The sequence below is a fragment of the Taurulus bubalis genome (genome assembly GCF_910589615.1).
Source record: "Taurulus bubalis genome assembly, chromosome: 8".
Taxonomy (NCBI): Eukaryota; Metazoa; Chordata; class Actinopteri; order Perciformes; family Cottidae; genus Taurulus; species Taurulus bubalis.
Window position 1 is genome coordinate 2,044,947 of NC_136596.1, and position 13,964 is coordinate 2,058,910.

Sequence of the window (13,964 nt, forward strand, 5' to 3'; positions counted from 1 at the left end):
GCCCCTCCCAGGGAGAACAGATCAAACTGGTGGAACACATTTAAAAATGAAACTAAAATCCGCTTCACCTGAGCTCTTATAACAGCCACTTTATCGCAGTCTCCAGCAGTCTGGCCAAGCTACCCTGAGCCTCAGATCTTAGCTTTCCAGCATCTGTTACCTTTTTCCATGTGCAGGCGATTCATTGGACTTTTGCACGCTTTGACTGTAAGTTTTTGCAACTTCCCAATTTATACACTAAACTGATTCTCATTGCTTTTGTTTCTGCATGTGTTTCCTTCCCTCGACACCAGTTGCGAAAACAGAAAATATTCTCTCTAAAAGTTGTAAACTTGAATTTGTTCACATTTATGTCTTGGAATGGAACTAAAATTATACAATCAAACAAACCAAACACTGCTTTACTTTTGGTGTAATGCTACAAACTGCTGGTGAGTGCCACAATGATTTTGTTCTGTGTATTATCTTTGTCACTTTTTAACTCTCTGTGACTAAACAAATGATGTTCCGATGTTTTCACCAAGGCTGGACATTAAGGTTGGTTTGAATCAACGAGCTGGTGTTCTTTGTTCCTCTGCAGATGCAGCTGTCAGTGTTGCTGATGTTGGCCCTGCCTGCTCTGTCCTCAGCCGGCCTGAACAGCTGTGAGAAAGACGACGAACCAGGTAAACTGAAACTTTACAGGATGAGTCTTCCATGTTGCCTTTTCTTTTGTCCTCCTTCAAATGGAAGGATAACAATTGCTTTCACATAAAATGTAGAGAGCAAAAACTGATCATTTTCCTGTCGTAGGAAAACGCAAATGTTTGAGATTATTTAACTTCAGTTGATTTAATTTGATAGTATATCAACTGTGTGTTTTGGTTTTGAAGGTCAGTTCAACAAAATCCCCTCTGTGGAGCCAAGACATGCACATTGTTTTGGTTTGCTGTTTTGACAGTCTATGTGACAGACCTCCATGCATAGTTGTAATTGATAAACTGCTGTTTGGGCGAGGGGCCTAGCAATGAAGTTACCAGCTGAGAAATTTTGATAAATGTTGAGCGATAATGCTTGCAAAAGATTTATCAATTCATTCAAATCTAAATATGTGATGTAATAACTCAAAATGATGTAAGGTAAACCCATAAATCGGCATAAAAGTAGATCATTAAAAAATGTCCCCCTTAATTAAATTTACTAACTCAGTCAATCTGGGAAAAACATGGAAACTGGAATTCAATTGAGCCTCGTAATCCTTGGATTGATAAAGGGTTCTTGGTTTGGTGTACAGTGATATTTATCAACTGAATTATATTTTGGGGCTTTAATTTACAATCTGTGTTCCCAGTTTGGGCATGTTCATGTATTTGTGTGTGTGATTTTTGATGCCCGCATGGCCGGAGGAATTCAAGTTGTTGAGGGAAGTAGATAATAATTCAGGTCAGTTGGAGGTCGATCCATGCATTTTTGCCCCTATTGAGTCACTGCAGGCTTTTCTTGCCTCAGATCGAATGTCTCTTGAAATTACAGTTGCGGCCATCGCTATATGTGCTACAACTGATTTTAAAATATCAATGGAAGCAATTTTCACTCTCCATTGTCCAGAATGTGTTTTGCCCTATAAATAATTATTCAAAACGCATCTTTAAAAGGATTATTTCCATGTACTACTGATGTCATTCGTTTTTTTAATTAACCTTTGTTCCTATCTATGCATTTTTCCTTTCTTTTACACAGTCCGGTTGCTGGACCCAAGTCTGGAGGACAGGGTTCCTAATATCACTGACAACGGAACGGCAACTCGGGCTCTTCCAACTCATGTAGTGGTTGGAAAAGGTCTGGTACCTGATTCCTCGTACAACATTGATCAAACCAACCTGGCATGGCAGACCTTCGATGGCTCTCTCCCCAATGGAACAATCTCAATCTACAACGGATATGTTGGACGCACCGAATATGTTTGCCAATTCACAAACAACGCCGGCTTCTACAGCCCTGGCATGGATTCAACTCCTTTCTGCCACTTCTCCTGGACGGGGACAGAGCATATTGGCTCCCCATTTCAAATCCTGGTGAACAAAGATGATTTTGAGTTTATGGAATGGAAGGAAGACTCCTATGGTTCAGTACCTCAGAATTCAGTCAATGTCCTCTCCAACAAATACATATATGTTGGGAAGAACAAGTATGGTCTCGGAAAGGTGGATGTTAAAGATCAGTGCTTCTACCTTCCCTGGAAAGGTTCTGAGTATTGGTACAGGTACTACCAGGTCCTGACCTTTAACCAAGACATATACAGTGAGCACTTGTCTGAAGTCAAGTATAAGACTGATGGGGTTAAACCCATTGAGTATCCTCCAGAGACCATGCGCAAGTCTGCCATCACCAACAAGGGCTGCCAGACCGTAACAGGGACAGCAACCCTCTCAAAGACGTACCAAGTGGAGCAAAGGTGGGACACCAGCTTTTCTATCACAGTGGGTGCCAAGACTACCATCACTGCTGGAATCCCCATAATTGGCTCCATAGATATTGAGATTAGCGTGGAGACGACCGTCCAGTTCACCAAGGGGACAACTTATACTGAGTCCACCACCCACACTGTTTCTATTCAGCACAATGTCCCACCAAACCAGTCCTGTAGTGTCACTATGGTGGGATATAAGTACGGAGCAGACATCCCTTACACTGCACGCGTCAGCCGCACCTACAGAAATGGGGAGACAAGATGGACGTCCATCTCTGGGACCTACAGAAGTGTTCAAATGGTAGAAGTGAGGGGTGTGGTGGATCGTTGTGAGCCTCTGCCTGATCCCATTCCCTGTCCCTGAAAGAATGATGGAAGAGGGTCAATGAGATTCAATACCTTGCATATTGTATGTTGCACAATGTAATGAAGTAAAACAATAACAAATAAACCTGCTTTTATCTTTTATGTGGCTTAAAATAATGTATACAAAAATAAATACTTGGCATTTAACTATTTCTTCAGCTTTTTAACCGTTTCCCAAGGAACAGATTAAATTAATGAAATATTGTACTTGACAGTTCCATTGTTGCATATAAAATAAACTGACATGCAAACTAAATTTGTGTCACAATCAATCAAATATTCAGTCAGGATACATGTTACAGTCAGGAACAGCAGCATGGTGATGGTTTAAAAGAACTACAGATACACGTAAATACACTTGATCTCTTACTTCAGTGTTGTTAATGAAATATCCACAAATAAGAAACTTTAAAGGCATAAAATATGTTTGATGTTCATGGTGTTTTTAATAAGTCACCTTCTCTGTGTTTTAAGTAAAGCAAAAGTGCAATGAATAACTAGAAAATTTCGCAAGAAATGTTTATGGTGTGGCGACTACTGCCATAAGAAGTCTCAATATATATATTACCGGTAGAGAGATGTGTCATTGAGGTTATTGAGGAGTCCAGCGATTACATATTGTATGTACTTTCTGAGAGATAAGACTCTTGCGAACGTGTAGATTTTGATTGTGGGTCTGTAGTGTAAAACATATGTCTCTAGTTGTGATTTCGAAATCAGGTACGATTGTCTGTGGGAGACCTTTTTGGAGGGAGAATTAATATGGGGCTTGTTTAAATTCCAAAATCTTTGGGTGGTCTTGCGAAGAGAAGTCCAGAACTCGATGCGTTGTAATATAGCAGAATAAATAAAAACAAGATAATGATGATCAGCGATACAGTACTTGATCGAGGGCCCTCTCGTTTCAGCAATCCACAGACCATTCACAATCCAACCTGCAAACAGTTTCTGTCTTATGCATCCACAAAAGAACCCCGCACAAAGATTTGCGCGATGTTAAATACTTTCCAGTCGCTGAGCCTATGGCCTCTCATTCGTTAGTATTACAGCATGCATAACACCTTTTCCATTTTACGGCATGTAGCTCCCCGTCTCTCAGGGGCGGAGTTTTCCTCTTCACCGGCCACAAAAAACAAGGTCCGATTATAAAAACGGTCCATACACCAGTAGCTTCTTTACTTCCGGTGTTTAAAAGTGCTTACTCCGCCCTCCTGATCAACTTCAGAAAGTAGTCCCTTCTTCAAGGAACAGTTACACATTCCTACCACATGCAGTATCCACCTTGTCTTTTGCCCTCCATTTTAAATCCATTCACACCTGAACCATTTTACAGTAATACAAATGAACAGTGACCCTCTTGTGTTTATCAATACACATACTTCATAATATTCTTCATAATATCCCTTATTAATTATCATATCCATCTTATGCATTATAATGTACATGTAGCACCCTGCTAATTTGGTTACATGTGTTTTGGGTCATTTCTGTTATCAGTTATGTTAAACAGTGTAGTTGCCTTTGTATGCATGAGCGAGAAGCATAGTTAGAAAAGTGTTCAAGTGTCCCACTGTTTTAAGTGGATTTTGAACTTCTCGTGTCTGGACCTATTCGTTGCTCAGGTGTCCACAGGGGGGGAGCCAATCGGAACAAGGGGGAGGCCGGGGAAGATAAAGGGGGAGGTCAAGCTAGAGTTCTGGTGGCCAGAGGAGTTGTTGTTTGTTCGAGCCCAGGGTTATGATTGGCATGGAGTGGCAACTACAACGAGTGCTGAGGTCATTGCCGTCAAGTTGTAGCAGCTAATCAGCTATTGGCGGACCAGTTAGCGGCTAACCAGCTAGCTAGGGGTTGGCTGGGGACGCCGCTGCCGCCGAGGGACAGGGAGGCAGGACGGAGTCTCTTGTTATCATCAGGCCTCCAGCTGGACACAAGGCTTTCTGGGACTGTATCAATCGCTCTCTCTGGAACCGCAAGTACTGACCACTCATGTGGAGGATTGACATCATAGGGTACCATAGCACGGACTATTCAATCCTGGGTATTATTGGGGTTTTCTTGTTACACTCTGTGAATGTGCTTAAAATGACCAAAATACATATGGAAGAAATATAAGAATAAGCTGAATAAAGAAGAGGAGAACAATAGTTGGACTGCTGAAGAATTCCAACTAATAAGAAGAAAAGTAAGCCTGCAGGAGTACATGCAGTGTGGCTTGCTGCTGCACATTGCCACACCGACTGACAGTCAAATAATAATTCTGGCTAGTAAAATGGGACGATAGTGTCTCAGCCCTATTTGGGTTAAGCGCAAGGGAAGTTTTATATATATATATATATATATATATATATATATATATATATATATATATATATATATATATATATATATATTGATGATCTTTCCAAGCAATTGGCCTGTAATACTGGGTTGATAATACTCTAGTTATTCATATTATGTATGTAGATGATCTTGTGGTTCTTAGTCCATGTGGTCTTCAGCAGCTCTTTACTGCAGTATGTACTGTATATGGTGTGGAACATGATATTAAATACAATGCCAGGAAGAGTGCTATCTTGCTCTGTAAAACCAAAGAGGACAAATGTCTAAAATTAAAAAAGTACAATTGCATAACAGATGACCGATGATGATTTCAGTCCATGCAAACTGGCGGATCAAATACAGACACTATAATAACACTGCAGAGCTTGGACGTAACACACAAAACAAACTGGCACGGATCAAGTGCAAGTGGACGGAAATAAAGAGTGAGGGACTAATAAGGGAATGGGCTGCAGGTTAGATGGGCGTGGTCCTGGAGCAATTTATGATAATTGTTTTCCGCTGAAGGTCTGAAAATTAAAAGGGAGAATGTTTTTCTTTTATTGCTCCATGGCTAGCCTAAGTCTGTTTGTTCGTGGGTTTCTTTATGTTCCTCAGCTCCTTTGATTGACATGTTTCATCCATCCACCAGATGCCCTCAGGCTTTCCCTCCTTTCTCCATCAGCTAACTGCCACGCCCTTCTCTACTTGTTCCCACTTCCCTCGTCTGCTCTGCAGCTGCCTCGCTCTGTGCTAATATGTGCTGCAGTAAGTGCTCTCGCCACTTTGACTTCCTACATATATGTAAGCCTGTATTTGCCTTTTGTTTTGGCTACAACCTGTTATTAAGCGTCCTGGTAGTGCAGTGACGTGTTGGTTGAACTGATTGTAACTGGTGTGGAATGGTGACAAGAAGATATGACTTTGTTTAAAGGGGTCACGATCCATAAAGGCGGAGTTATTGGCCTGCTGGTATCATGTGATCACAATGTCAGTTCTGACAAATTTGCAACTGTAAAATAACCCATCTCCCTCTCGACCTCGTCGGCTCCTTTCAGTAATTAAAACAAAGGCCATCCGTCTGACCAAAGCATCAGCATGCACGATGTGTTCAGGGTCCTTTATAGGCAAGCTGCCATCTTTATGCAAGCAGTTGCTTTTGTAAATACAGCCTCGTATTTGACTATAGTTAAAAATCAACAACAACAAAGAAAATACTGTAAATTATTTTAAGTGTTTTTGCTTAATTTTATAATTATTATTGTATAATTTTCTTTTCATGCTACAAGAAGCTGATCCTGCATGATGAAATAATAACAAATATGTGGTGATTTTGATGTTCAATCAAACTTTACTATGTTTTCTGTGCTTTTGTAAATGTTGTGACACAAACAAACAATCCTGTGGAGATTTGTTTCTTTTCAGCAATAAATTAGTTCAGCAGAATAATTATTCCCTAGAGCAGGGATTCCCAAAGTGTGGTGCGCGAGCTGCCTCTAGGGGGTGCGCAAGAGGAAAAATGTAATGGTGGTCTAATGGTGTAATAATTAATATTAAACAAAATTAAAAAAAAATTAAGTAGGATTTTTTAATTATAAAAATTCCCTTTGTAAGATTTAAATTTAAAATTAAAAACGTACAATTTAATAAATAGATGCACTTCCGGTCCGGCCGCCAGACTGTCTTTTACTACACACTAGCTAGCCTAGCTTGTGCACCCAACGTCATTTCTTTCATTCAGCAACATCCATGAAAATATGTTAAACTGGATGAAATCGGGAAGCTGTCAGGTGGGACATCTGAAGCTATCAGTAATAAAAGAGGAGAGGGACAGAGAGAGAGGGAGGAACCGGAGGGAGAGAAACGGAGAGGTGCGTTGGGGAGAGACCGGGAGAAGAAATCGACCGGAAGTCGGAGAAAGAGGAGACGGAGGAGACCGAGAAGGAGGAAGGGATATCACAGGCAAACCGGGAGCACAGAGACCCATCGCGGAGTCAAGGTGAAAAAAGAGGAAACGAGAGTGAGCATCAGACTGGGAAAAAAAAGAGGAAACGAGAGTGAGCATCAGACTGGGAAAAAAAAGAGGAAACGAGAGTGAGCATCAGACTGGGGAAAAAAAGAGGAAACGAGAGTGAGCATCAGACTGAGATCTGGTGAAAATCCTTTTTTTTCTTTTCTCTCTCTGTGCATCAGCTCTTGTACCTCACAGACACACTTAACCCCTCCTCCTTTTCTTCAAGGGTCAATCCTAGATCCTGTCTCTAAGGTCAACCACTGAGGGTTTGTTGCCTAATATGGTAACACTGGCTGCTGGATCCTATTACACAGGAGAGCTTTTTACAATACCCATAATGTAGAAAATATTATAAAACATAGCAACTTATAGCATCCTATGCATTTTATGTGGTCTAATCACAAACTATAATTGAAATAAAACACAAACAGTATACATAATCAATGGTTATACAGAAAAATATAATGATTATATGTTTATAATAGTTGGACTTTTTTACTTTCATATTCTTCCTCGATCACTCAACAGGTGTTACATAACTGTAAAAATATAAGTAAGCAAATGTCTCACTTAGTACAACATAACTCCATTTAATTTAGTGTTAAGAAACCCACATTACTCTATCAAAGATCGAACATAAGAAAAAGAGAACAAAGACTAACGCACGTTATCACATTAACTTTGTTCAAAGCTTTTTTGTCAGTTGAGAAGGACATAACTGGTCCAACAACTAATTGTGAGCAGTAAGGACATGTGAGTAGGTATGGTCTGGGGCTCACCTTTATGTGGCATGGGGCTCACCTTGGACAACTATGTTTTTCTTGGAGGCTAAATGTAGCGTACTTGGCTCTGTGTTTGGTGTCAAAACAGCGACGTGAATTGTATTCCTTCATCACCGACACTTCCTCATAACACAGAAGACTTACCGGTTTCTCTCCTTGAAGCAAAACATGTACTTTCCCATCTTCTTTAAATGTTCTTCCTTCTGCATCAATCTGGCTCTTCTTGGACATTTTGGGATTATTTGTCGATCTTTTTTATTCAATCCCTTGTCTTTAGTTTAATGGCAATATGGAAACGCTGCTTTCTCGCGGTAGGATGCCGTTCATTTGCAGGTCACAAAATCAACATGCATTGCGGGAGATGTAGTCTAAGGTCACTGTACACTGTAAAGCAGCATATACTTTAATTTTAAGACGATCATATGCCTTTCAAGCTGTCGCGGGACACATCAAATTACGTGGCGGACCGGATTTGTAATCGCTAATAAGAATAATAATAATAAATATATATACACACATATATCTCCCTCTAAATTAAAGCTGCTCGCAGCTGTGACTGGGCCCTCGCTTCCAGCACGTCGTGGTAAGCCGAGAACGTTCGCCTGCCAGGCGGATGTTCGAGGCCGGGAGAGCCGGCGACCCGCAGGTTGTTGTTAATCAAACTATTTCAAATATTTGTTGTTCAACAATGTAAATGAATGATTGAATATTAATCACCTGTATCACTATATTCTGCACATTTCCTACTTTTCAATAAAGACAACGTTGCATGTGAAGTGTGTTTGCTTCAGACTCTATAGAAAGTTCACTTTGAGTTTGTTCATGTGTTTCATCACCTTAGTTCCATCACTGATATCATGCTGACAAATCATTCATCAAACTGATGAATTGTCAGAGAGGCAAACCCATGTCCAAACAGAGAAAATGTTGTAATTTCCCAAATGAAGAAATAACTTCTTCTTCTTCTTTCACAGACAGCTTTCTTCTTTGTAAGGCTCCAGTTGTTGCAGTTGACCCCGACATTAAAGGCTGCTTGACTTGTGTAACATCTTTGAATTTTCTAATGATCTCTTCATGCTCATTATCACCAATACCGTTACTACTACCCTACTACTGCTATTCTCTACTACTACCTGTTCTCATTAGCAGGCACTTACCTATATGCCAGTTCAAATGAATGTGCCACCCTGTGTTCAGATGTAGGAACTACATGTCCCAATTTCCCCTGTGTTTCCCTCAAAGATAAAAGAAAGCAACAAAACTACATTATGGCTCCAACAACTGCTACTACCAGCCTACTAGATTAGAAAGCCGTCTGAGGAAAATTTGTGATTTTGGGCTATACAAAATAAATTGAATTGAATACTACTGCTGCAACTACAAGTCTACAACTGCTACAATACTAGTCTACTACTGCTACAATACTAGGTTTCTACTGCTACAATACTAGGTTTCTACTGCTACAATACTAGTCTACTACTGCTACAATACTAAGTTACTACTGCAACAATACTAGGTTACTACTGCTACAATACTAAGTTACTACTGCTACAATACTAGGTTGCTACTGCTACAATACTAATCTACTACTGCTACAATACTAGGTTACTACTGCTACAAAACTAAGTTACTACTGCTACAATACTAGGTTACTACTGCTACAATACTAATCTACTACTGCTACAATACTAATCTACTACTGCTACAATACTAGTCTACTACTGCTACAATACTAGTCTACTACTGCTACAATACTAAGTTACTACTGCTACAATACTAGTCTACTACTGCTACAATACTTGTCTACTACTGCTACAATACTAGGTTACTACTGCTACAATACTAGTCTACTACTGCTACAATACTTGTCTACTACTGCTACAATACTAGTCTACTACTGCTACAATACTAATCTACTACTGCTACAATACTAATCTACTACTGCTACAATACTAGTCTACTACTGCTACAATACTAAGTTACTACTGCTACAATACTAGTCTACTACTGCTACAATACTTGTCTACTACTGCTACAATACTAGTCTACTACTGCTACAATACTAGTCTACTACTGCTACAATACTAGTCTACTACTGCTACAATACTAGGTTACTACTGCTACAATACTTGTCTACAACTGCTACAATACTAGTCTACTACTGCTACAATACTAGGTTTCTACTGCTACAATACTAGTCTACTACTGCTACAATACTAAGTTACTACTGCAACAATACTAGGTTACTACTGCTACAATACTAAGTTACTACTGCTACAATACTAGGTTGCTACTGCTACAATACTAGTCTACTACTGCTACAATACTAGGTTACTACTGCTACAATACTAAGTTACTACTGCTACAATACTAGTCTACTACTGCTACAATACTAGGTTACTACTGCTACAATACTAGTCTACTACTGCTACAATACTAGTCTACTACTGCTACAATACTAGGTTACTACTGCTACAATACTAGGTTACTACTGCTACAATACTAGGTTGCTACTGCTACAATACTAATCTACTACTGCTACAATACTAATCTACTACTGCTACAATGCTAGGTTACTACTGCTACAATACTAGGTTACTACTGCTACAATACTAGGTTACTACTGCTACAATACTAATCTACTACTGCTACAATACTAGTCTACTACTGCTACAATACTAGTCTACTACTGCTACAATACTAGTCTACTACTGCTACAATACTAGGTTACTACTGCTACAATACTAGTCTACTACTGCTACAATACTAGTCTACTACTGCTACAATACTAGTCTACTACTGCTACAATACTAGGTTACTACTGCTACAATACTAGTCTACTACTGCTTCAATACTAGTCTACTACTGCTACAATACTAGGTTACTACTGCTACAATACTAGTCTACTACTGCTTCAATACTAGTCTACTACTGCTACAATACTAGTCTACTACTGCTACAATACTAGTCTACTACTGCTACAATACTAGGTTACTACTGCTACAATACTAGGTTACTACTGCTACAATACTAGGTTACTACTGCTACAATACTAGTCTACTACTGCTACAATACTAGTCTACTACTGCTACAATACTAGGTTACTACTGCTACAATACTAGTCTACTACTGCTACAATACTAGTCTACTACTGCTACAATACTAGTCTACTACTGCTACAATACTAGTCTACTACTGCTACAATACTAGGTTTCTACTGCTACAATACTAGTCTACTACTGCTACAATACTAGTCTACTACTGCTACAATACTAGTCTACTACTGCTACAATACTAGGTTTCTACTGCTACAATACTAGTCTACTACTGCTACAATACTAGGTTACTACTGCTACAATACTAGGTTTCTACTGCTACAATACTAGTCTACTACTGCTACAATACTAGTCTACTACTGCTACAATACTAGTCTACTACTGCTACAATACTAGTCTACTACTGCTACAATACTAATCTACTACTGCTACAATACTAATCTACTACTGCTACAATACTAATCTACTACTGCTACAATACTAGTCTACTACTGCTACAATACTAGGTTACTACTGCTACAATACTAGTCTACTACTGCTACAATACTAAGTTACTACTGCTACGATACTAGTCTACTACTGCTACAATACTAGTCTACTACTGCTACAATACTAGGTTACTACTGCTACAATACTAGTCTACTACTGCTACAATACTAAGTTACTACTGCTACAATACTAGTCTAATACTGCTACAATACTAGTCTACTACTGCTACAATACTAATCTACTACTGCTACAATACTAGTCTACTACTGCTACAATACTAGTCTACTACTGCTACAATACTAGGTTACTACTGCTACAATACTAATCTACTACTGCTACAATACTAATCTACTACTGCTACAATACTAGGTTACTACTGCTACAATACTAGTCTACTACTGCTACAATACTAGGTTTCTACTGCTACAATACTTGTCTACAACTGCTACAATACTAGTCTACTACTGCTACAATACTAGGTTTCTACTGCTACAATACTAGGTTTCTACTGCTACAATACTAGTCTACTACTGCTACAATACTAAGTTACTACTGCAACAATACTAGGTTACTACTGCTACAATACTAATCTACTACTGCTACAATACTAGTCTACTACTGCTACAATACTAGGTTACTACTGCTACAATACTAAGTTACTACTGCTACAATACTAGTCTACTACTGCTACAATACTAGGTTACTACAGCTACAATACTAGGTTCCTACTGCTACAATACTAGTCTACTACTGCTACAATACTAGGTTACTACTGCTACAATACTAGGTTACTACTGCTACAATACTAAGTTACTACTGCTACAATACTAGTCTACTACTGCTACAATACTAGGTTACTACTGCTACAATACTAAGTTACTACTGCTACAATACTAGTCTACTACTGCTACAATACTAGGTTACTACAGCTACAATACTAGGTTCCTACTGCTACAATACTAGTCTACTACTGCTACAATACTAGGTTACTACTGCTACAATACTAGGTTACTACTGCTACAATACTAAGTTACTACTGCTACAATACTAGTCTACTACTGCTACAATACTAGTCTACTACTGCTACAATACTAGTCTACTACTGCTACAATACTAGGTTTCTACTGCTACAATACTAAGTTACTTCTGCTACAATACTAGTCTACTACTGCTACAATACTAGTCTACTACTGCTACAATACTAGTCTACTACTGCTACAATACTAGTCTACTACTGCTACAATACTAGTCTACTACTGCTACAATACTAGTCTACTACTGCTACAATACTAGGTTACTACTGCTACAATACTAATCTACTACTGCTACAATACTAATCTACTACTGCTACAATACTAGGTTACTACTGCTACAATACTAGTCTACTACTGCTACAATACTAGGTTACTACTGCTACAATACTTGTCTACAACTGCTACAATACTAGTCTACTACTGCTACAATACTAGGTTTCTACTGCTACAATACTAGGTTTCTACTGCTACAATACTAGTCTACTACTGCTACAATACTAAGTTACTACTGCAACAATACTAGGTTACTACTGCTACAATACTAATCTACTACTGCTACAATACTAGTATACTACTGCTACAATACTAGGTTACTACTGCTACAATACTAAGTTACTACTGCTACAATACTAGTCTACTACTGCTACAATACTAGGTTACTACAGCTACAATACTAGGTTACTACTGCTACAATACTAATCTACTACTGCTACAATACTAGTCTACTACTGCTACAATACTAAGTTACTACTGCTACAATACTAGTCTACTACTGCTACAATACTAGGTTACTACAGCTACAATACTAGGTTACTACTGCTACAATACTAGTCTACTACTGCTACAATACTAGGTTACTACTGCTACAATACTAGGTTACTACTGCTACAATACTAGGTTACTACTGCTACAATACTAAGTTACTACTGCTACAATACTAGTCTACTACTGCTACAATACTAGTCTACTACTGCTACAATACTAGTCTACTACTGCTACAATACTAGGTTTCTACTGCTACAATACTAAGTTACTACTGCTACAATACTAGGTTTCTACTGCTACAATACTAGTCTACTACTGCTACAATACTAGGTTACTACTGCTACAATACTAGGTTTCTACTGCTACAATACTAGTCTACTACTGCTACAATACTAGTCTACTACTGCTACAATACTAGTCTACTACTGCTACAATACTAGGTTTCTACTGCTACAATACTAGTCTACTACTGCTACAATACTAGTCTACTACTGCTACAATACTAGTCTACTACTGCTACAATACTAGGTTTCTACTGCTACAATACTAGTCTACTACTGCTACAATACTAGGTTTCTACTGCTACAATACTAGTCTACTACTGCTACAATACTAGTCTACTACTGCTACAATACTAGTCTACTACTGCTACAATACTAGGTTACTACAGCTACAATACTAGGTTACTAC

General features: G+C 38.8%; 1 protein-coding gene across 1 annotated transcript; it reads left to right on the top strand.

Moving 5' to 3' along the window:
• Positions 1-601: 601 nt before the first annotated feature.
• Positions 602-2,974, top strand: LOC306740140 (natterin-3-like; the record flags this gene model as incomplete). Its single annotated transcript, XM_079222249.1, has 2 exons — positions 602-665; positions 1,720-2,974. The coding sequence occupies 2 exons, from the start codon at positions 602-604 to the stop codon at positions 2,811-2,813; spliced, it is 1,158 nt and encodes a 385-aa protein (XP_079078375.1). The 3' UTR covers positions 2,814-2,974.
• Between the last annotated feature and the right edge of the window lie 10,990 nt (positions 2,975-13,964).